The sequence below is a fragment of the Apteryx mantelli genome, chromosome 12, assembly GCF_036417845.1.
Source record: "Apteryx mantelli isolate bAptMan1 chromosome 12, bAptMan1.hap1, whole genome shotgun sequence".
NCBI lineage: Eukaryota > Metazoa > Chordata > Aves > Apterygiformes > Apterygidae > Apteryx > Apteryx mantelli.
Window position 1 is genome coordinate 6,684,996 of NC_089989.1, and position 25,355 is coordinate 6,710,350.

General features: G+C 39.0%; 1 protein-coding gene across 10 annotated transcripts in view; it reads left to right on the top strand.

Moving 5' to 3' along the window:
* WNK2 (WNK lysine deficient protein kinase 2) overlaps window positions 1-25,355 on the top strand; it is a 125,394-nt gene that overhangs the window by 55,873 nt on the left and 44,166 nt on the right. For 8 of the 10 annotated variants that reach the window (XM_067303797.1, XM_067303796.1, XM_067303789.1 and 5 more), the window contains exons 6-12: window positions 5,930-6,018; window positions 6,923-7,142; window positions 10,028-10,316; window positions 13,901-14,097; window positions 16,731-16,883; window positions 21,095-21,286; window positions 22,313-22,858. In XM_067303797.1, coding sequence (XP_067159898.1) covers window positions 5,930-6,018; window positions 6,923-7,142; window positions 10,028-10,316; window positions 13,901-14,097; window positions 16,731-16,883; window positions 21,095-21,286; window positions 22,313-22,858 — 1,686 coding nt within the window. The remainder of the gene's footprint in view (window positions 1-5,929; window positions 6,019-6,922; window positions 7,143-10,027; window positions 10,317-13,900; window positions 14,098-16,730; window positions 16,884-21,094; window positions 21,287-22,312; window positions 22,859-25,355) is intronic. The other 2 variants (XM_067303792.1, XM_067303800.1) reach the window with 2 other exon arrangements.

Consider the following 25,355-nt stretch of genomic DNA (forward strand, 5'->3'; position numbering starts at 1 on the left):
TGGGTTTGCCTGGTTACTTGGGGTAGTGACAACTTAGAGGAAAAAGCTATAGTTTAAAATCACTTTTCATAAGAGTTAGGGTTGCAGTTGTCATGCAGCAGCTCTTACTTGGGTTTGTTTTCACTGTGCTGAAATATAGTGTATAAATAAAGCATAGACTTAAGCTAAGAGGCTGAATTATACTGTTTTATTCTCAGAGATAGGTGAGGTTTGGGGGACTCACTGGAGCAGAAGTTGGCCCTGACCTTCTCAAATAGATGGGATCAATGGTGCAGCACTCTTGAATGCTATACCGTATATCAGCTTCTCAGTGAGAAAGAAATTTACTTAATTTTTGATGAAACTGTTTTTTGGAGGAAAAAACATTGCACCAGTAATATAAGCACTATTTCTAGTATTTTAAATTGAGGGTGAATGCAACTTAAAAGTCTTACCTCTGTGTCTAGGTGCCCAATGCTTTTATTTTTTAAATCTAGAATAAAATAACCTGCTGGTCCTGCCATTGGCCCATTATCATGGCAGCAACCACTGGAGGTGCTAATAGCACCGGAGAGGCTGGCATTGCTTGCTCGCGTTTGAATCAAGAAAGTAATTGCTTGCTAGTGAAGGCAGAGTAGCTACCTTATTCTTTAGGCTGCCTCTAACCCAACTTTGAGTTACCCTGGGATGCACGTCCCCTGTGGTCACAGTGTATTATTTAATGCTGCCATTGTGATATTTTTCAACCATTTTTACTCCCTGTCCTAACACTGTGTCAAGCTCTTGTCTGCTAATAGGACATAAGATACATCTGAAGTCCTATCTTTTAAAGTCACATGCATTGGTAACAGATAGTGGTATGCAGAATTGATACGTTACTTGTCTGAAACATCATTATTTTGTTTTAAGATATTCTGCATTATGCAAGTCTATAGTTTATTAAACTTTAAGTTTATTACGCTTATGTGGTGACCTTTTATTCTGTCTGAGCATGTTCTCATGGCTTAATTTCATTGCTGCTTTAATTTTCTGCTGTTGTTTTTATGTACGTGTAACTGTATGCACATAATAGTGCAGGCTAATATGGCAATCATAATAATTTCCTGAGCTGTTTCCCAAACGTACGAACTGGCTCATTTCTCTGACAGATTAGACATGCTTGTTATGACTTGCACCCTTTCTCTCTGCCCTTTCAGCCTTAGCGTCCGAATGGAGATTTCTGGAGCATAAATTGACACGCTTTCATTTATCGCTTTCTTCTAGGCCCCTCCTAATGACTTTTTATGCTTTTTGTCACACTCTAAAGAGCAGTTGAAGGAACTGAAACATGCATGTGATTGAGTCTGTAATGAGAAAGTGAAGCTCTTAGGTTCTTTGCTGGGACCCATTGCAGCAGCACATGCTGCAATTTAAATGAAGGGCAAAAGATAATAAAACCAGCAGACTCTTTGGTTAAGTTTAATCATGCATGATAAAAATAAATATATAACAGAAAAATAGAAAACGCATATTTTTCAAGCAACAGGTCAAAGCTACATTTATTGCAGTTAACTTGAAAGTGATTTCCTGGTCAGCATATTTACAGTGACCTTCATTCTGATGCTATAATCTCATTTTTCATGCATAACTTGATGGTTTTTCTTAGTCAGGTTTTTTTTTTGTGTGTGTTTGATCATTCTGCCAAGTAATTTTGATGTAGACAGTAGGTGTATTTAGTGATGTGTGACCTTCCCAGGCAGCTGCAGTCCAATGTTTTCTTACTGATGCATTGGAGAACTCACAGCAGACCAACTCTATACACTGGGGATTCAGTGGATACATAAACGTCATTGGGTTTAGCAGAACAAACCTATAGATTTAAAACAGCCATCACATTTATAGTGTTCCATTTTGCATTTTAGTTTTATGAATGTGTTGAATATTTTCTCTGTGTTTGTAAAATATGTATTTTGTTTATACAGATTGAATAAAGTCCATAGCTGTGGCACTGCAACAACAGACAAGTAATATGAATCTCATTACACTGACTTTCTGTGTATTTCAGATACCTTCTCAGATCTGCAGACAATCTTCGTAGATTAGCATTAGGGCTATGTACCTTTTTGCAGTGAAACAGATGAATTTATAATCACATACAATGGTCTTGCTGCTAAATGTCCTGGAATAAAGTACTGATGGAATGGAGAACTTTGCCTTCACTTTGTTGACTTCAGAAACAGTTTAGTGGGGTGGAATTTCAGTCTTGGAAATAAAGTTTCAGCTCTTTTGGAAACAGAGGGGGTTTTTTTGGGGGGGGGGTTGTCTTCCCCCCCCCCCCCCTTTCTAGGAACTACCTGTTTTGAGGGAGCACACTCAGGTAGAAGGTGGAATTTCAGTTCTGAGCAGGCTGGAGCTGGAAGGGCAGCCTGCCAGACTGAAGAAAAGCAGGCAGAAAAGTTACCAACTGATATGAGTCAGAGTTAACGTTGACTTATCTGGCGTAAGCTGTGCATTTCTTAAAGCATCATGTGTTATTGTTTCAAAAGTGTGCTCTGCTGATGGAAAAATGACAAGCAGCTATTCTTAGAGCTCTGAAAACAAGCTTCACTTTTTTCCCCTAATGTGGAGGTTAAAAGTCTAATGTGCTGTAGGTCCCTGACTGTAGACTCAACTATCTTATACTGGAGTGCAGTGTACTCGCTTTTCAAATCTAATCACTTTGGAAAGAAGCTGTGGAGACTATTTGAATGCTTCTCATTTTATTGATGATTTGTTCTGATTTGGTGGGAGAGAGAATTCAAAGTAAATAATCCCTTTTGGGGGAGAAAGATTCTTGAAAGGAAGATTATTTGCTCTCTTCTCTCTTGTCTTGCTGTTAGACTTAGGTTTTAGCATTTAAAGAATTTGTATGAAAATTTCCCTATCCACCCTGTGTCAAGTAACTAGTCTTCCATTGCAGATGCAGTGTTGCTGTATTCACTTTTGTTTGAGGTGACTGTACAGTTTTCATACTGCTGTGCATGAAAAGGATCCCTTAGCCAACATACTTTGACTTTTGGTGCAATGTTTCCTTGGGAATGCTCAGACAAGACAGATGGCTTTTATATAAATGAATGAGATGGAGCCTTTGACTTCAGATAGAAACGTGTGTTTCAGATAAGCCCCCTCCATCGCTTGGAGGTTTGGAAGCCCGTGGCACAGCGCTCTGGGGAGGAGATGCAGCAGGACAATGAGCCGGCCTTGGAGATGTTGAATGAGAACTAAGGAGCAAAAGGACATTGTAGCAGCTGCGCTTCGGAAAAGCAGTTCCATTTAGTACTTCACTGTGCATATTTTGTCCTTGTTTATTCTAGTCATGTATTCATAATTTAGGTGTTTGGATTAATACAGTAGATGTTTTGAGAAGAGTCAGCGCTTCTTCAAAGGATGTTGAAACAACCATGGCATTTGTAGGAGTCTCTATTATGAAAGCAATTTATAAGGTCAAAAATCAGGGTCAGCCATCAGGGATGTGTCAAATGAAACCTTTCAAAACAAACCTGATTTCTAGATGCCCAGCAGGTCCTGACCTGCTCCATTTCAGTCGTGTAAGCATTCAAGTCAAGCCACCTAAATGATGAATCCGTATGAATTCTGGAAGAAAAAATTAAATTGAGAGATACTGTGATATGTTATATACTATTTGTGCCTCTCGTATGTTTAGCTTCTGTCAAAATACCTATGAAACAATCTGCAAATATAAAAAGCACCTGGCATTTTTCCTTGAGTGCGTAAGTATTCAAGCAACACATACACCTTAGGAAATGTTGCCTGGTAGTAGAGAGTTCTTCAGGTAATATGGTGAAAGTAGCCTCTACTGCTGTGTTTAATGCGTTCTTTTTTTTTTTTTTTCCCAGTTAAAATTGAAACTTAATGTACATTTGTGGGATACTTTTCAGTGAACATTGAGCTATAGCAGATTATGGCCTTTATTACCCATTCTTCCTGATAGGTGTCATTAAGTTGGAAATTCATGGTTTCCTATAGCAAACTAGAGTGCCTGAAAATGTACAGAGATTTGTCTTATTGCTTTCCATTGTGAATTAACAAAGATTTCTTTAGACTGCTGAGAACAAGATAGCCTCCTGTAGCTTTAACTACCCAGCCTATCTGAAGACCCCAAATACTTGGTGTTGGTTACTGAAGTAGTGATTACTTTTCCTAAAATTATGGAAAGAGAATTGAGGTACTAACCCCACATGAAGCACTAATGAGAGATGTCATTGCACATCCTGAAAGCATAACCTTCATGGATCTTTTTAAGATGAAGACTATTCAGAAATGGTGCAATTTAAGGCTAATTGGCTTCAAACTGAACACTGCATTTAAAACAGTTTTTTTGTTATTCCAATATTCCTACCACTTCATTTAGAGAATATTAACCTATTTTAGTATTGCTAGCCCCAAAGTACAAAAATCAGTGCTCAGAAATCATGAGTAGACCTTCAAAATCAAGAAATTTAGGTATATTTTGCAATATATGTTGTGTGTTATTTGATTTTCTTTTGTTGTTGTTGTTGTTTGGTTTTCAGCTTATGAAATACTGATGATACATTTTCAAGTATTTGTCCAAAAAAACTGTGCAATGTTAAAAGAACAGGAACATGAGACCTCTGCTAAAATACTGGAAACGTTATCAGCTCTTTATCAGCTGTTCAGCCTTGTAGTAGCTCCCTTGTAGTATGTTGACTATTTTCTTTTTGTGTTTAGCTGGTACATTTTAATATGCATCTCTTCATTTCTTCACTTTCCAGATTTTCCTGGTGTTATTTTTCTAAGTACATTTTGATTATATGTACAGAAAGATGACATATAAACTATTACTTAGCCTGAGAACTTGCATACTGCTTCTCATACAGTCTCTCTTTATGCTGGCAGGATGTATGTGTTTGTAATTAAGGGACTGTATACCTTGATTGTGCTGAGTTAAGGTCTTGGTTCTGAAATATTAGCAAGCAGGGAGAGATGACCTGTGACTGTCCTAGGATGTGCATATGGATTTCTTTCACATCCTCTCTGTCTTCTTGAAAGTACCCCACCTAAGTCTGAAGAAATACAAACGGTTTCTGTTGTGTCTGTGTAAAGCCAGAGCTCCCTACGCGGGGAAGCAGATTCTGCTTCTGTAAGTTTTCTTCTGCATTGAACAGGTGGTTTTTTTCTTGAAAGGTCATGCTTTTAGGTCAGCTATTCAAAGCCAGAAGTGAACAATATTCCCAGAAAAAATGTTGACTTTTGATGGAAATGTAGCTTAGTTTGTGTGAGTTTATAGGTTACACCTGCTCTGTCACATGGTCCTATTAAGATTTGAACAACGTGTAAGAGTAACGTAGAGCTGGCAGGCATATTCTCCTTCTCCCTTGCTTTGTTTTGGGTTTTTTGGGCGGTGTTGGAGGACACAGAAAAGCAAAACCTTTGTGGGGAACAGTACTATGGAATATTGTATTGGTCTGGTCTTCCAAGGTATTTTTGATTCATTCTTGAAACTGGCTATTTGGAGAAAAACATGATTATTTTATTTATTCGTTTAATATTTTGAGAGTTAATGCAAGAAACATAAAAATTAAAAAGGAATACTTTCAAAGAAAAATTATCATTTTGAGAATTTAGAGGTGTCTTTTTCTTGAATACTGACTTCAGAGTCCACAAGGTATGAAGGTAAGACTTGAAAATGTTAGCAGTAAAGAAAAGGGAGATTTGCATGGTGTATTGCTGAGCTGCATGTACAAACTAATGCACTTATTTCGAAGTACAAAGGTACTTAGAAATGTAATAACCCTAAATCCTCAATTCAGTTTTAAGTTAAGACTAACAATTTTAAAGTATTGGTTATTCCAAGGGTTGAATTCTCTGTAAAGTGGAGTAAAATTATCTTTAATTAAAAGACATAATGTAATTTGCTTTCAAACTGAATTATTTTTCTCTGCCCTTTTAGGGTATAAAGCCAGCAAGCTTTGAGAAAGTTACTGATCCTGAAATTAAGGAGATAATTGGGGAGTGCATTTGCAAAAATAAAGAAGAAAGGTTTGTTTCAAGCAATCACGTTTTCTATTAAATAGTTTTTATGCAGAAATTTTGAAACTGTCTGTGGATTTCCATTCTAGCCTCTGGATCTTTCCTGTTCAGGAGAAAATACACTTCACCTACATAATAGGTGAAGTGTAATAACATCATCCACCACCTGGAAATACGAATATAAATGATTGCTTACTTTCTTGCCATAAAATGTCAGGATAATAGAACGAACGCAATTGTTGTGTGTGTCTCAACTTCAAAGAATAAGGTCAGAAAGCATCGCTGTGGACCTGAGAGCATGTTGTGGCGTACCAGTCTGTAAGATCTCACTCGGGATGTCCTGCCTGGAGCACAACTTGTGGTGGAACTGACCCTAAATGAGATCTTCATCTTCACGTAAATGTTTCACGTGGCAAAGGATTCACCACATGCCTTCATAGCAGATTCCATCAATAATTAGCCTCCATATATGAAGACTAATTGTGCCTTGTTTCTAGCTTTGGCTTTAAAACCTCATCTTCTTACGCTGGTCTCTCCTAGATTAGTGTGCCTAGTGTTTAGTAGTTCATAACTTTCACAAAGAAGATTATTAGGGTCCTCAACAGACTACCTAAAGGGAACCCTCTTTTTAATACTCCTTGAACTCAGTTACTCAAGAAAAGTTGAACAAAGCGTTAATCTTTGTTTCTGTACATGCTTATGGTGTATGAATATTGCTGAAGTTCTGTGAAATGGGAAATGTCTGGTTTTCAGCAGTAACACTAGCAATACTACTACTTTTTGCTACAAACACAAATTTTGTATGGATGAACATACTGCAATATTTTTGCCTTTAACAGCAATTTCTTGTCACAAACTTATTTGAAAGTGCTTCAGACTTGCAGTATTTGAATATTCTTTATATCCATTGCAGATATGAAATTAAAGATTTATTAAGCCATGCCTTTTTTGCTGAAGATACTGGGGTAAGAGTGGAACTTGCAGAAGAAGACCATGGTAGGAAATCCTCTATTGCCTTAAGACTCTGGGTAGAAGATCCTAAGAAACTGAAAGGAAAACCCAAAGATAATGGAGCCATTGAGTTTACTTTTGATCTGGAGAAGGAAACTCCTGATGATGTTGCACAAGAAATGGTAAAATACCTTCTCCTGGCAAAAAAATACATACACATATATATATATATATATGTATATAATTAGTGCATAAATCTCAAAGGACAGCAGGAGCAAGTCTGGTAAAGTACTTTCCATTTAAAAGATTCTATGTGTCTAGTTTAAGCAGGTTGCACTGATTTTGCATGGATGCGAGAAGAAAAGGGTAAATAGAGAAGAACTAATAATTGAAAAAGTTGTTTATCAAAAGTTGAAAGGTAAATGGGGAAGAACTAATAATTGTAAAAAGTGGTTACAAATATTGAAACAGATGCATGAAATGACATTTCAAACAGGAAGTCACTTAGGGACCATGGATGTCTCTTCTAGTATTATATTTTGAAAAATGTGTTGCCAGTATCTGTTGGCTGTTGAATGTCTTCAAATTTGTTCAGAATCTGTTTAATTTCATACAGCAACTTGAATTAGAAGAGTTCAAAAGTTCGATCAAAAATACTCTGCACTGAATTCTTCAAAACATGTTGTTGTTTTTTTGTCTTTCTATCAGTGTTACTCATGGAAAATTAGAAAGAACGTAGATGAAGAAAGTCTCATCAGTCACTGAATCACTAAACATACGTAGGAAGCTAAATTCAAGCATACTGCAAAGATTTAGGAATAACCTTTTGGGTTTTTTTAGCAGATGAATTTAACCTGGTGAATTTTTGTATCTTCATAACTTGGGGATTTTGTTAGCAAAATGATTTTTTTTCCAGTTTCCCTAGATAGTCCTCCATCTCTTATTTTAAAGATTTTCTTTCCTGCAATTGTTAAGGTTTTCTAACGCCACAGAGACAAAGAACCAGTAAACTCTTAGTCCAGAGTCTAAATTTTCTTCTGCTTGCAGAAATGTCCCTATTATTGTATCATACATCCCAAGGGGTCCTATTTAATGATGTTGTCATCACCACCCCTGTTCTGCTTAGGAAATGGACATTTTGGTAAAGCTGCTTTTCTATACTTGAATTCATCACTTATGTACCCCAAAAATTAATGGGAGAAATTCAGGCTTCTCTGTCTTTTGGTCACTATTTTGCAGCAGATCCAGTATTTTTTCAGCAATGTACTGTTGCAGAACCTACTGTTATATTTTACGTTTATAGTTCAATGTTTATGAAAGTATTTGGAGTTCTGAAGTTCTGCAGTTTCCTTGGCCTGTACTTGTGATATTTTGTTTTAATGGAAAAGAATTCTTATAAAACTGTATGGAAAAGGATTGCACCCAAGGTACTATGATACTTTGACCTTAGCCAAATTATTTTAAAACTTGTATTTTACTATTAGATTAATAGTTATCTAAGTGGCTGATACGGCATCCTTTCAAATCTGAGGCCTTTGGGGGCAGGGAAGGGGACATTTATCCCTAAATGACTTTTTCTAGTCATTATGAATTATGAAACCAAAGCCATGTGCTTTATAAATTTGTGTTGCGTTAGGAGCTGTGAAAGAGAATAATGGAGGACATCTTTTGAACAGGGGGAATTATTTATCATTATCGATAGGTTTCCAGTAGCCAGGCATTCAAACCTGTCCAAACGATGCATGTTGTCAAAAAGAAAAGGACTTGAAATGTTCTGGTGGGTTAGCAACCTGAAGTTGTTTCACAACCAGTTGTACTGTAAGATAGATTAAACGTTTACTGTTCTCTAAATAGAGATGTAGGAATTAGAACATTTAAAAACTTGTTAATATGACAGGTTTGCAGTGCCTTCCCCCGAGCTGAGCTTTGCTTTGCGGAGAAGCAGCTCCTTGCCATGTTAGCAACTGCCGTACAAGGCTCTCCAGCCCTGTGAGCTCCATCTCGCCAGGCACTCGCATCTTCTGTTAGCCCTTGCCAGACCCTCAGCACAGTCTGAGGGCATAGGCAGTGGAAAACACCAGAATCCATCTGTAGCTGTATCTTAAGCTGCTTTGTGCCTTTCTGTTTATTTTTACAGCAAAAAACTAAGCTGTAAAACTGTCTTGTGTTTCGGCAAGAGCAAAGAGCTCCTAGATTTCCTGCATTGAAGATAAGGGATCCCAAATCTGTAAAACCTGCTTGTTGAGTTTTCAGAGTAGTAATGTAGGGAGAACAGGCAAATCCCTGACAGGTTATTACTAAACTAACGTCCAAGGAACACTATTTTGTAGGAGCATGACTAGGAGACTCATGCAAACAAGGAACACAAAGACAAACGCCCATTTTATCTGCCTAGGGGTTGAATTCTGAGAAAACTTGGCCTCCTTTTCAGTCAAATGTGAATAGTCTGTATGTCTGCATTTCGCTCAGTGATAGACTTTTCTTTTAAAAAGTTCATCTATATCTCACTGCCTTTACCTTTTGAGATAACTTGAGACTAAATTCTGTTAGTATTTTCCTTCATGACTTACTGCGATATCAAGCACCACAATTTGGGGAGCTGTGGATACTGGAAAGGGTAAGGCAATAAAGTCTGACTAAGGGTAGTGTGGTTTACTCAAGTTGTATTGCTCAAAGACTGTTATCCAAAGATGCTTCTTTCCTCTTTTTGCTATTTTGTTAGTCTTTGTGAAAAGAAATGGAACCCATCTGCAATTAAACTTACTTTCTTCTCATTAGATGTTAACTGGTCAATATATTCATCAAATTATGTATTCAGGTCTTAGAAATTACTATTGTTTTAAAATGCATTAGTGACAGGTTTTTTTTCCCTAAAAACTCCATCAAGCCCTGTCTTGAATTCCTGTCTTTGTAAGGAACAAACACGTAATTCATGCTATTTCAAACTGATGTTTTATCTGTTAAGAAGAGATTTGAGTAATATGCGATTCAAGTAATATGTGTGTATGCGCACGTGCATGCACATCCATGCACATGTGATCTTGCTAAGTTTTTGCCTCCTCTGTAGATTGACTCTGGATTTTTTCATGAAAATGATCTCAAGATAGTTGCGAAGTCAATACGTGACAGAGTAGCATTAATACTATGGAGAAGAGAGAGAATTTGGCCTAGGATACAGTCAGAGGAACGTCGAGACTCTGAATGTTTGGAGAAAGTGAAGGCGCCACAGGCACAACAGGTTCAAGTCACGTACCTTTCTCACACCGGTCACCATATCCTGTCGGAGTCGGAGGAGCCCGAAGCGGACCAGCACCCTTTTCAGCAAAACCTGCCCACCAGCGTCACATCTGTTGCATGTAAGTCTCATGTTTGCTTAGTGCGCATGGTGATGAACGTCCTAGTTTAAAAATCAACAATAGTCTGAGCTCAGCAGTGAGAGACTATTCATGTTTTTACACAATAACTCAAGGTGTCTCTGAAAGACACAGAATAATTTTGAGAGAAATAATGTCAAGAAATCCTATGTTATATATAGGGAAAGCTCCTCCTTTCAAAATAGTAGTAATACTGAAGTGTAACATGAATAAATACAAAAACTATGTGTGTGTATATATATATGTATGTATATATATATACGCACACACATATATCATAACATATTTGTAAATAAACAGCAAGGAGACCTATTTCTTACCACAAAAATACATGCTTAAAAAGACACTGGTTACTTTTCACTTCTCTGTGCTGGGCACTGGGATCACCGCTAAGCTTCTTCATAAGATGTGATTTCAGAACTTGCAGAACTGGCACCAAACTGATCACAGTGACAGATTTTTCAATGTGGAGATGTTTAGCCAAGAGCTGTCCTTGCTGAAACCAAAATGCTGGAGTTTCCTGCAATTTGTGAGTTACCCTTGATGGCTTGTTTTTGTGAAGCTGTGCAAAGAGCTACAGAAGAAGAGAGCAATCTCTGAATGTTGCATAGTGTACTTCAAGATTTCCCTGTCTTCTGGGAAGTAACAACTCTGGTTTGGCCACATGTGTTGGGAACATCAGACCTTGTGTGTTGCCCCTTTATTTATATTTGGGGGTCCCTGAGACCAGGTGCTGGTGCTGTCCCCCTTCCTCCACTCTCTCTTCCTCACCCTTGGCTGGTGGACTCAAAGCAGGCAAGACCTGCGTTATCGGGGTGGGAATAGGTGGTTGCTCTCCTTCCCCCAGGCCCGCATAGCTATGCACCTATGATCTGCTAGCTCTTTACAGTCAGATGGTTGTTGATTCAGGAGTGATCACTGGGCTATTTCAAGACAAGTTGATTTACATCTCCGTTTTAAATCCCAGTACTGATTTTGGTCCATCTCTGAATAAGACCCTACATAGCTTTGCTTGCAGAGCTTTTCTTGGTTTTATTTCTGAGAATCAGGGTTGTCTCCAGCAAACAGGAGAGCAGGAGGAAGCAGTGTTTATCTAAAATAACTTGACTCTGTCTCTGCCCCCTCAAATCAACCTTTGTTAGCAAGTCAAGCTCCACTGTGCTATTGAAATTTTAATCTATTTATACTTGGGTTGATGTGTGGCAAACTTTAAACATCTTCAAGGAAACACTGCCAGATATTTCTTAGCTTGGAAGATTTGAAATTGAGTAAGATCTCTTTTCTAGACATTTTTTTCTAACAAAATGTGATGCATATATTTTGGTACTAAAGTATTATCATGATCTTTCCATTTTACTGTTCTGGACTTTTATGTAAGCATATTTAAATTAAATAGACATTATCTTTAGCAAAGGGACAGCTAGAGCTTTAATTCAGGTATTGTATAAATTGCCATATAGAGTGCCACTTTGAATACTAAAATATCCAAGCATGCCTCTAACAGAAAGCAGACCTTTACAAGATATAAGAAATGGCCATATTTGCATAACACTCAGAATATTATAGGATTTACAAAGCTTTTTTTCTGAAGTTAAATTAATCCAGTTTTATTTTTTTAGATTATCTATTTAATTTGTACTAATTCCTTTGAGAAACCCTATGATTATGGTTCTTTTTGTTTCCAGGGGTACAGTGAGACTACTTTTGCCTCCCATGATTCTGTCGCTAATGAATTGGCAGAGTTTTATATTCTACTAAATATAAACCCCCCAGTTTCCTTCCTACTCCTCAGCTTGTGATCAATACTTGCTGTTGTTTGATGAATCACTATCATGTCTTTCAACATTTGCTTAGCGCTATTGAGCCTAAATTACTTCTCTATCAATTCATATGATATTCTGAGGTCAAATGTAGAAATATAAACTAATAGTTTATTACCTGTGTAGTGCATGATGTTCTATAAAAATCTGACTGACTCACAGCTTCTGCTGTAGTGCTATTAACTCATACTTTTTTTTCCTTTGAGGTCTTGAATAATTGTTTGCAATAAAATAAAAGTGTATATGCTACAGAAATCCGTACCTTCTTATTAGGGCCATGTTGGCTCTTTATGTAAATGAATTGAATAAATATAGAAGTGAGTTTAATTTTGCAAAACATAGTTGGGAGATTAGGTTATGCATACTCTGAAGTTTCATCTCTGGCGCTGTTAAAAAAAATATTTGTTATTTTAAATCCAAATAAGTAAAACCTTATTTGGGAGATGGAGAAAAAGAGAAGATGGAAAGTCACAAGAAGAAATATATTTTAAGTACATCTGTATTTTAAGCCGTTTTTTTCGTAACCAACTGCATTACAGTTGTCTTTGGTTTATGAGTTTTAATTGTCTCTTACAAGCTATTAGTCTTTTGGATACTTTGTAGCTACAGTCTTGACCATTTCAAAAGAAAAAGCAATAGCTTATGAGCAAGAACTGTGCACCTGTACTTCACAGGCTTCAAAAGTCTTGAAAAGACCTTTTTAAACCTATAATATTCAATGAAACAATTATAATATTTATTTCCATTCAACAAGAAATGGCATGCTTGCCCAACACCCATAGCTGTTCAATTCTGCAGATTAGCTGGGCTAACACTCTGCATGAGAAACACTGACAGAGCTCTCAGTTGCACTCCTAAATCACGAAAACCCTGGACTGAGGTAGCTGCTTATGTAAAGCAGTTTTATTTCATTCTGTTATTTTGTTGTTGAGTACAGGTAACTTAAAACTTCCAACTTATAAATAACAAGATGATGGTGCATATTGGTTGTAATTCCTATGTGACCTGTTTTTGTACTGCTGCTTAGTCTGCTTACAGTGGATGCTGTCCTAAACCTGCAGCTTTCTAATGCAGGGCCTTTGTTTGTAGGCATGTTTAAATAGTGGGTTTTAGCTTGTGTGTCTCAGCAATGAACTTAAATCAGTCAAGAAATCCATGATGTATTTTTCTGTGGTTTCTCCACTGTATGTTTTCACCTAATCCAATTAAATTATTTTGTTAATTATTCTTCATCTGACATAATGCTGTGTACTCAAGATGATTAGAATTCGATGAATTAGCAAAGCATATAGTATAAAGAATTTTGTAATTTTAAGTAGAAATTTTCAGCACCACTAATCAAATAGATGTTAAAATGAATGAATCAGCAGAAGAACTAACTCTAGAAGACTCCATGCTCTGCTCTGAACATTACATGTGGGGTTTCCTATCCTTTCATCCTGCAAAATCCATAAAAAGTCTGCAATTCTTAATGTCAACATTATGTCCTTTAAAGGAAATATTAATGTTCCTAAAATATCATTGTGCATATAAACCCTGAGGGACTACTCTTGATTTTTGGCTTAGAAAGAGCAGTATGTGCCTTTTGTAGAAAATAGCATTTGTGTTGTATAATTTATTTATATAATAGGAATGGCGAGGGTAGTAAGAATGCCGATTACATAAACCAGCATTGACCTTGGTGTAAAATCATTACTTAAACATTTTGAGTTGTTGAGTTCTTAATAAAAAATATTGTTCTTTCAGCTGACAGCACATTTGACAGTGGTCAGGGGTCCACTGTTTATTCAGACTCCCAAAGCAGCCAGCAAAGTGTCATCTACTCATCTCTGCCTGATTCAATACCTCCTGCTGTTCAACGGGTTTATAGTCCACCTCTAAGTGAGAGCCAGGCCTTGCCCCATAGCCTTCAGCAGCTGGGGCACTACCAGCAGCCCTCAGGAGTAAGTCTAAAACTTTTCGAAACCATTCGGTATCCTAGATCATATTTAATAAACTCCTTTATATGCTATTTTTAGTAGGTGTGCATTCCAGGCTTGCTTCATGTTTTCCTCCCTCCGTTTCTACCAGTGACTTGCTTAGTACATGTACTTCTAGTTGATCTAAAATGTGTGTTTAATAGATCATGCATTTCTGGTTAGGGCTGCCATCCTTAAGAAAGGATTCACTGGCGGCTATCATACTTTCAGTTAAAAAGTTTTGTAACTATTTTTAAACTCATGCACGTATTTGAGAACTGCTTTGTTTTTTTGTTTATTGTCAGTATAGCCACACATTGCTGTTCCTTCATTTGTTCAAGAGCCTCTTGGGGCAGATATTTCTTCCAGCTGTGATAAAGGCCGAATGTCCATTCACTGCCTTTCTGGCCCTTGGTTTGAATTTAATATTGCACAGAGACGGCGAAGTACTTCTGTTATTGAGGCTCCAAAATCGAGCACTGGTAACCCAGTCAGACATTCATGCTTATTCCTGTTCGTGTGTTGTTGCAACCTTGACCAAAGGCATTTAATGCAATTGCTGGCGCAAGAACAAGCGCAGGGAAATGAACACAAATCTTCAGGTGATTCCAGTGAGGGGCACGATATAAGCATGCTGTGTCCTTCAGAAACTGGAGCAGCGCAGTGTCCACTGTGCCTGCTGTCGCCACAGTGCCTCAGTAGTGGCTCTGGCTCCATGTGCCGTGTCCCTTCCAGGAGGGCCCAGAGAGGAAGGCACAGCGCTACGGACTGCCAAAGGGGAAGCAGGCGCGTCGTGGCTGGTGGCGTTAGGGAACTCTGCAAACCCTACTGAGTTGATGTTCCTCGAATGGTGTCATCAGACATGCTTAGCTCATTTATTTCACTCTGGAGAAGATCAAAAACTGTTGAAAGTTGCAGTGCCTGTTAAATGTGCTCACTCTGCATGTAGCCAACTTCTAAAAAACTCGGTGTCTCAGCCTCTTTCCCAAACAAGCAGGCCATGCAGCAGGAGTTTAGACCTGTCTTTGTTACAGGAATCTTTACAGTACATAATTAGCCAAAAGACCAGTTCTTCTCACATGAGATCTGCAAGAGCTGCAGAAAAGATCCTGCATTTCGAATCCTCTGATTGTGGGGAAGCCAACATGCCTGGACCGTTCCAGCCCTCTCATAAAATTGGCCCTGGCAAAACATCACTGTCAGAGAAGAACAATTTGGTGACTGCAGCTACCCAAAGCGGTGGAAGCAACCTGCCTAGTAAAAATGACAGTAATGGTGTGGTAGGTTTATTTTTTTTCTTTCATCCTATTTGACTTAAAAGAAGAAAAATCAAATCCAGCACCAGTGGTTGTTTCCTTGTGTGATCCAGATTTACCCTAGGTACTTTGGAAGTGCCTCATTTTCCCTGGTTTTCCCTTATCTCTTCCAAAATGCCTGCAATAAATTATTAACTGTATTTTGTGAATGCATTGAAACGTGGCTCCATTTACCTGAAGGAAAAAAAAATTCATCCTTGGCATCAGTAGCCAGCTCCCCCCGCGCCTCTCCTGTGTGCGTACTTCTGCTGGGCTGCATCCTTCCTCGTTTCTTGTCCGCATGAAGCACTGACTGAACTCCAAACAGAGCAAGCAAAAGACACATCTTTAATAGGAAATTCTTATTAGATTGAGCTGTGTGGCATATTGCCTGAGAGCAGACTCGCTCTTTCCATTGATAGACTCTCAGTAAATAAGCTTAAAAACATTCCTCTTTATTAGGGGTTTGGAAAGATAACTTTTTCTTCATAAGCAGAAGACTCATCATAGCTTTTTGCTTTCTGATGTTTTTTCCATGTTGTTTTTCTTTCTGTGAATCAAAGGTAAACAGTTCCAAGGCTTGAAAATCCCAACAAACATAGCAAACAAATCTCATCCAAAACCTTCTGTTTTACAGGAAAAAATACATATCAATATATTTATCTGGGAAGTCACTTACCAGGGTAACACAGCAGCACATAACTGGAGCTGTAGTCATTTTTCGTTTTGGGCTTATGTAGCTCAGTCTGGCATGCTGTTTGTTTTTAATCTATTTATCGACTTTGAGCTGAAGTTTTAGAGACCCTCTCTTGTTACAAGCCTTATCCTTTAAATATTTTTGTTTTGTTTTGTTTTCACTTCCACTCTATTTTGGTTTCTCATTTCTGTATTCATTTTTGTGGCCTCCAATTCAAGTAAATTACCTGTTTCTTTTGAAGATGAAGATTCTTTATGAAGTTATAAAAGTCTTTTTGAAGATGATAATTCTGTTTTACCAAAGTAATGGCTTGTTGTTGTTAATATGTTCTATAAAAGTATGTGCTTTCTGTGGTTTTGCTGGTTTGTGGGCTTGCTTCCAGCAAGAAATGCAATGCAGTTTGGTTGTTTTACTTGCCGTTGAAATGCTGACCTTTTTGCTTATTTTTAGATTATAATTAGCTTTCCATTCCTTGCAGATAACTTTTCGTTATGTCTTTTTCCTCCACTTTGAACTAAATATTGAGTAGACTAATGGAAAGTATATCCTTGACCAACAGTTGTAGAGACTCTTTTTAACTGGAGGGTTGTTCTCGTCTCTGAAACGGTGCGTTTCCCTCCCTGCAGCCTGGCCTGCCCGTGGTCCAGGCTCCCTCCGCTGCCGTGTCCCAGCGGCCCCAGCAGTACCAAGAGCCGGCGATGACGTTCCCGGTGGTGCAGCCGACCACGGTGGCGTCCCTGCCGATGGGGCAGTCGCCGCCGGTGCTCGCCAGCCAGCAGGTGAGGGGCTGGCTGCCACAGAGACGTATTTCCCCCATCCCCTTCCTTGCCGGCGCTCTGCTCAAGCCAACGCTTGTCATCGGTTCGATGTGTTTGAAACTACTGAGCTGTTGTTTGAGAGCCTCGGATGGGGTGGGACAGGGGTTTAGGGGACAAGAGCAGCGGGAGGGAGGGGGTCCCGGCGTGCAGCAGCAGGCCTTGGGTGGTGGGGTGGTGTGTCCCCGGGGAGGGAAGGGGCTGTCGTGCATGGGCACGGGGGATCGGCTCAGGCACCGGGGCAGGAGTGGGCGCCTGCGGCACCGTGCTCTCGACCACTTGCTACCAGGCCTGTTCAGAGAGAGGAGCTGAAATGCAATAGAAACTCAAGGAGAAATGTGATTAACCTGCTTCATTTTTCACTGGGGGTTTTTGGCTTTTCAAGTAAGCAAATAGCTTGGCTCAAACAAGAGGGCTAGGCAATCGTTGCTGGATACCCTGTAATGTCTTGATGTCTTTCAAGATTCCTCTTCCATTGTGTCTTGACAGTATAGGGCTGAACTCTTGCATTGCTCAATGAAGTATCTTGGCTTTGAGAAATCTAATTTTTTTAAATTAATTTTATTTATTATTTGGCACCTCCATCTCAAAGTGTTCCTGAAAGGTCAGAAAGAGTCTGTTGCCTGATATCGATTGTCTTTAAATACTCAGTAATGCTGCTTGAGCACCTTTTCCAAAATCAGATTTGTGCATGTATGTTAAATGTAGTTCATTGTAAATATCCAGCAAGTAGATTTATCTTGTAAAAGAAGAAGCTGACTCTGTCTGCATTGTCTCCAAATAGTAATTCTTTGTGCGTTTTGGATTATCATATTCCCCCCAAATGTCTGTTCTTTAAAGGTATTTACAAAACACCTCTTTTGAACAGGGCCAGCTGTTAAGGCTACAATTGCTTCCTTGCACAAAGGTGATGTCAGCCTGTAGGAAACATAGCCACAGACCCATATAGCATGTTAATTTGTGGCTCATTTCTGTGATTCCACCAAAAGCTTGGCTTCCTTCAGTAAAAACCGTTGACAAAGCTGGGGAGTGTTTGCATACTTTGTGACTAGTGCATGTCATACCTCTCCATATCTTTTTGGTTATCCAAATTTATCTCATAGATGACACTACTTCAAAATTGTCTTTTTTTTTAATATGCAATATTCTTCTGAAAGCATTTTCATAGAAACCATGTAATTTGGTCTCCTTGAAAACATACGCTTTTGTGAAGTCTTGTCTTCCATCTTTTTTTTTTTTTCCTAATGGGTAAAGATGTATCACATCATGTTCTCTCAGCCAAAAATGTTACTTTTTTTTAAGGCAAATTTAGGACTGCTGCCATTGCAGAGACATCTATAGTAGCCTCTGGAGCTTTCACAGCTTTACGCTGACAGTTCAAAATCTGCTGTTTTTTTTCCCTGTCGTAAAAACTGTTTTGGAAAAGGATCTTTCCCTAACTTTCACTTTTTTTTCCATGCCCTTTCCTCATAGCATGGCTGTTTCTTGAAATAATTCCATCCCTGATAGTAACTGGGATTAATAACTAGTCTGTCTTTGTTTTTCTAATGAATGAAAGCATATAGTTCCCTTTCTCTCTGCATACCCAAACACACATTTTTAACTTCCTTTGGGCATTGATTTAAGATGTATCATGTGATGTAAGCTCTTTAACAAAATTCATGCCTGGGGCAACTTCTTTCTTTTAAATGGAATCACCCCAAGGATAAATCTGCCCCCAGGATACAATCCCAGATCAAAACTAGACTTTTCATACTTTTATTCTTAAGTTTCTCAGGTCAGTTCAAAAATGTAGTGAAGCATGAAGAAAACGTGACCAGTTTTCAGTTTTTACTATACTATAGTTTTCAATGTAAAAACACCTGAGCTGATCACACAGTACTGCTGGGAGATGTAGTTTAGTGGTAGTTTAGCTTTTTATAACCGGAATTTAAAAATTTTAGGAACTTTTAAATGCTTTTGTCCCTGTTTGATAGCCTTTAAGAAGAGCTACTTCGAGTTCGATAATAAGTTATACGAAAGGTGACTGCACTTTTGCAGTATCTCAGAACATATTCTTTAAGGGAAAATTCAGTAAAACACTAGGTAACGTGTCTAGCATTAAGTATACGCTTATGATCTTTACAAAATTAGGATTTTAATTACCAGCAAGCTAGAAGACATTTTTTATAATATTGTAGACATAAATAACATAAATAGATAAAACGGTAATAGTTCTGTGCAGAATTTTCCAGAGCACCTTTGTGCCTTAGAGACAAACGTGTCCCTGGCTCCAGGAGAGTTCGTGTTCCCAGGATCTCTAGGTATGATACCACAAGCAGTGAAAAATCTTAGTCTTTTGCAAACAAATGGTAGGGGATGTAAACAAAAAGATGTGAAATCAAGGTGAGAAATTGTCTATAAAATGAAATGCAACAATCTTTTATCATTATACTTTGGTGGCTCAGACACTAGGGATCAAGTACTGCATCTCCTCAATTTTTTTTCCCCCTCCCAATTTGGGTATCTATCCAGTGACCATTTATTATGTCAAGGTTATAATGAGGCTAAGTTAGCATAGTTTATTGGGGTGTTTTCCCCTCCTTATGTTTCATCCAGTTCACAGACATTTTGTAAAACCTAAGTTGAGTTGAAAATGGGAGTTTTAGGAAACTGCTTGAGCTCCATGAATGCAGTCCTTGTACTTTCAATGCAGTGTCCTCTGAGCTGCGGGCTGGTTGACCAGCCGGTCGGCGTGCTCGATTCCCCATTGCCTGCTGGCAGCCTGTCTGAGCTGCAGATTAACGCTGGCGCGGACACCGAGGTCCTGAGCTGGCTTTGCGCGCTGGCGAGGGCGGCTGGAGCGAGTGTGGCCGCTCTGCTCCCGCGGGGGCCGGGGCCACGCGGTGTTTCACAGTGCAGAGGCACCTCAGTGTCGGGTCTTCAATGCGGCAAGAGATTGCCCAGCCAGGACTAATGAATCCCACAGGAGCCGAGCTGATGCTGTGCAGAGATATTCAGGTCCCTGCACCGTGCCCTCTCCAGCACGCGTTGTACTGCTCGTGCAATCCAGTATGTTCAGCCCCAGACACTAGATGCTGGTAGCCAAATACTCCTTTATTCACTGATACTTGTGCTGGAAACTGTTACTAATCGCAGTTGAGTTTTAGCTGTTTAAGAGTGGATGGCATGTCTTGCTTCCTTGACTCGTCTTCTACAGTTTTATTGTATTAATACCTAAAAAAAACTGGTTGAAGAATTCTGCTGCTGAAAAAGCGCAGAGCAAAATATTACGATATTTGGGAAGTGGAAAAGATGAAGGAAAAAAAAAAAAGACCTTTTGAACTTCAGGCATGGTATTAGATTTTATGTGGTACAGAGCCTGAGCTAATCAATAAATCCTATGGTCCCAAGTAGGTCAATCCAGAGCCAGCTTAGTGCCTCAATGCCACACTTCTGAAACTGATTTTTTTTTTTTAAAGTACTTTCAGCTTTAATTAAAGGACCCAAAGAAGGATATATCAGTAGCACAGAAAATGTGAAACTTTCTATTACTCATTATTGTCAGCTTTTTTGCAGATTTTTTTCTGTTATTTCTACTGTATAAAGTCTGGCAGGCCAGTGGAGCACTGTTTCCCTTGTAATGGTAAAACTGCCTTTTCAGCTGCCCTGATGTTACTATAGCACCTCAGAAATATAACTGGGATCCAGCTAGAACTTTTGCTTTAATTATTGTGTTTTATTTACAGATCAGATCAGATAGAATACTGTATAATAAGTGTTGTATATTCTAATGCCTACTATATTATGTAGTCAGCTTTTGAATGCCAAGATTAGCCTGGGTATAATCTGTATAGGAGGAATCTTTGAAGTCAATAGTATAGGGATTTTACAGGGCCGGCTAGAATAATCTCAGGGATTTGAGGAGTCTGATGAGTTATTACGAATAGCCTTTCCAAGACAGTTAGCATTTGTCTTTTCAGGTAATGTATCTTACATTTAAATGAGCTTTAAGCATAGGTTCCTGTGCAGTGTTTAAATGAGCAGCACCCTTCTCTGTTATGAACCAGTTCTGCTCCAAGCAACAGTTCTGTGCTGACTTTAGCTAGAAAGTAAAAAGGATGCTATGTCCGGGTGAACTGACTCTTTTGCAGTAGACATGCCCTAACCTTTCTCTGTTCCCTTTTTCTTTCCAGCAGCAACCCATGTCACAGCAAGCCTCTCTGCAGCAGGTGCTTGCCAGCCAGCCCGTTTGCCCAATCCCACCTGCAACCCATCTGTTACCCCAGTATCAGCCCCAAACTTCTCAGGTGGCAGCTAGCAGTACACCACTAAAACCGCTTCAGATCTCAACTGTACCACAACTTCCACCAGTTGCCCCCTCCCAGGTAATACTTTTGAAAATTGTGTAGAAATACATACATTTGTGTAAAGCTTTCCAGCTAATAATGAGCATGATTTGCAGTTTTTGTGCGGCTGTTTTAAATGCATGTCAATTTAATTAGTCCCTAAGAATATAGCTTTTTCATACTTCCTGTATTTTTCTTGATTTCGTTCTTGTTCAGTGAATCAAAAATATTCTTTGTGAATAATTCTGTGTCATGCCTAGATAATCCCATAATGGCAGCTACAAAATTGCAGTAACTGAATTTTTTTTCACCTTCCCCCATGGCATACTCTCTTCCCCATCCCAGGCTTAAGAGCATGAGCAGTTGCCCAGTTTTTATGTTCTTGAGCTCTTAACTTCACCACCTTCCCTATCACTCACCCATCCCCCTTCCTAGCTCTCAGCCCTGTTTCTATTTTCCGTAGCAGGGATGGACCCTTTCTCTGGTCTGGACTGGCTTGTTCGTGCTGTTAGTATGTTTGCTAGTGACAGTCTTTATGGTGTGAAGCAGCTTTTGCAATAAGAAAGAAGCAAGCGGCTTCTGTGATACCAGAGTAGTTATGGTCTGCTATGTCACAGGGCGGTTTTGCTTTTAAAAACAGTTTTATGGAATTTCTTGTGCTGCCAGGGTTGCAGCCAGCCTGTTTAAAGACAGGGGGTTTAAATTGTCATATTGAGTTTTGCATGAAAGAATTTTGCTTTTTCCTGATCTTGTTCTGATTCTTGTTCCTTTCTTTCAAAATGAAAGCAACTTTTTTGTTAGTATGTTGCTTGATGGCTCTTAAGCAGTGTTAGAGTTTTAAGCTCTTAAGGTATGAAAATGTCCCAAAAAATGAAATTTTCTTTTTTACTAATGTTTTCAGTATAAATCAGTTTGTATTACTGTTTATAAACATCAGTAAATGAACAAACAGACATAATTATCATCATGACACGGGTGATTTTTATGTACTTGTATGGCAATTGAAACTACTTTGTACCATCAATGAAAGCACTTGCAATTTATGTGGTATTATATTTTTTTCAGATTCCTCAGTTTCCTGTCATTCCTGCAATTACTCCTCTGGCAGGACTTGACAACCTTCCTCCAAACCTCTCTGATATACCTGCTGCCAATGTGCCCCCTATACCTGCTCCTTCTCCATATTTTACTCCAGCTGTGATTTTACCAAGCCTCCCCATGAACCCCGCTCTGCCTCTGGCACCAAACTCCCCTGCCCTCCCCATGCAGGCAGTGAATCTTCCTCATACAACCGTGGCTTCTTTGGTCTTGCCCTGCCAAACGATAGTGCCAAACATGTCGGCTGCTACAATACCGTTACTTGCTGTGGCTCCGCCGGGAGTGTCGGCTTTGCCAGCACACCACGCAGTGTCCCAGCTCTCTCAGCAGCAGATGTACCCGGCCACCTTCCAGCAGATGGTGCAGAGCGAAGCGCCCTCTCCCCACCACGCGCAGGGCACGCAAGCAGTTCCCCAGCAGCAGCAGCAGCAGCCTCCACCTCCTCAGTCACTCCAGCCAAGCCTAATCCATCCTTCAGAACAGGCCTTGTCCGCGCCTGGGGCTGGTAACCAGGTAATCCGCTTGGCGTTCGGCTGTGTCCATGCTAGACGGTAGGGTGGTTGCTGTGCGCAGGCGCTCCCGGGGCTCCTTCCGTGGTGAGCACACACCTGGGAGTTGTGTTTCTGGCTCTTGAGATCTTCCGTTACTTCTTGACCTCGGTTGTGGAGGTGGTTGCTAGGGCTGAGCTCAGGTGGAGCAGATGAAGTCTTAATCCAGTGTCAAGTGAATATTGTGGATGTGTGCAATGTTCTCATGGACTTTGCAAGGTGAGCAGACAAGTGTGCTTTTTGAATTTCCTCTGCCTTCTCCCATCTCAAGTGCAAGAGGACAGCCCCGCAGGAGGGGTGAGCTCTCATCTCCCAGTGGCGGGAGGAGAGGCTAGGCCGTAACGCTTGGGTCGTGCTGATACGAGCGTCTGTGTTACGGTACATTCCTGATGCGTAGATCGTTATATACAGATGGCAAAATATGGAGACTGGCAGGAGGGAGCGAACCGGTACAGTTGCACTGGTACAGAACTGCTTAAAAACAGTGTGCTTTGAAAAGCAAAGGGAGATCACCGTTCGATAATGACTCCAGAAAACTGCTTGGAAGGTATCTATCAGTCAAGAATAAGCACTAGCTGTGCAGACCTTTTCTCCCCCTTAAAAGAAATGAAGCATAAAATGAAGCTTCTAATATTAGCACTGTTTACAAGAGAAATGATTCAGGACTTGTTAACACAGTCTGTAAATACTTCTATTGCCACATTTGAGATATGACAACACTGTGAAATGCAGCCTGAGCCAAGCAGGAGAGAGAACCAAATTTATTAATAATAGCTTTCTTGACAATTTGCGTTCTACTACATCAATTTGCTGTAACATGTAGATTGAAATTCATCATCGCATCACATTTCAACCTGCCATATCATGGTATCTTTAACGTACTACATCGTATTTAAATTTCTGACTTCAGCTGTGTATTTGGTACAGAAATGTTGTTTGCAAAAATGGAGCCAAGTTGGAGCCTGATACAGTTACCATTGAGCTAATTAGTCATAATGTTCCCAATGGCTTTAGAGGGAATCGAATCGAGCCCATTATGTGTAGCACGCATGGCAAACACCAAAACTGAAGAACTGGTATTCTCCAACAGTGCTGACACAGTCATTGTTTACCAAATATTTATGGAAGAATTGCATAATATTTTTTAGGATAAAAGATGGCTAATACAAACAAAATGGAGAAGTGCAGAATATTCAGAAATGTGTTTTTGTCTTTTAAAGTACTCTTAATAGAGAAGTATTTCTGTAAATAAAGGAATTCCAGTACAGTGTTATTTTTGCAGTTTATATCTTGCACCTGTATTCAGTCTTGCCCAGGTAAATTATACGTTTAAACATTATTTTGTGAATTATTTCAGTTATGCAAGATGAAAGAAATCACTGTGCTTCTGCAATGTACACTGTAATTGTTATTCTAAGCACCCCACTTAGGCAGCCTTGTAACTGTGTTACATGTTGCAAGCCGCACTGCATCTTTATTGTTATCCACATTAAATCCTCGACTAATAATTTAGGCTCATATCCAGAATGTTCACAGAGTATACAGTAATGAAATTGTACCACCCTATTCTCATGAGTCCTGATTTTTTTTATATTTTCCGTATATTCTAAATCTCTAGGTGATGATAAAGACAAGTATAAAATTATGCAGAGTTTTAACTAGTACTAAAAACCTTTTTTCTTCCATGTTTTCCTTTCTTCCCTTTTTCCCTTTCCCACAAGTTCAGTTCCCTCAGAAAAGTACTTAACGTAGCTAAAAGGAGAATGTTCTCTACTTAAATGTAGACCTCGGCTGTTACGCAGTATAACAACATAGTCTCTAAGGTAGTTGGAATCCAACTGTCTCAGCCCAGTTCCCACAAAGTGTTAAACACACAAGTTATTTTACACATTAAAGAAATCCACTGAGATAAATGGAACTTCCCCTGTTTAAAGTCTCACAAGGAAGTGTTTGCAGGCTATGGGCCTTAGTGCATTGTATTTCAGGATTAAAGTTGTATCTTAAATGCTTAAACTAAATGGAAGAGAGTGTGTTCTGTAAGATACCAGTATATATTCAGTGTAAAAAAAAAAAAAAAAAAAAAAAAAAAAAAAAAAAAAGGACTTAATCATGTAGTCTATACCAGCTAATTGTTCTACATATATATTACGGTTAAAAAAATAAATAAATCCTAATTTAGATTACGGGTAAAGAGTATACTTTTCTTTGCATGGACACTGATATATGCTCATTGAAAACAGCACAAAGTATTCAGGACAATGAGCTCATCATCTAAGATTTTAATTTCTAAGCAAAATTTGGTTTTGTTTCTCCTGATTAACTAACACTTCAGCAATACACACATTTTCAAAATTATGTAGGAAGACTACTTTGTTTTTTATTTCATTGTTTTAAAGCAAATTTAAACTCTAAGTAGCTTCCTTTCCAATCAGAGACCACACAAATATACTCTCTCTACAGAA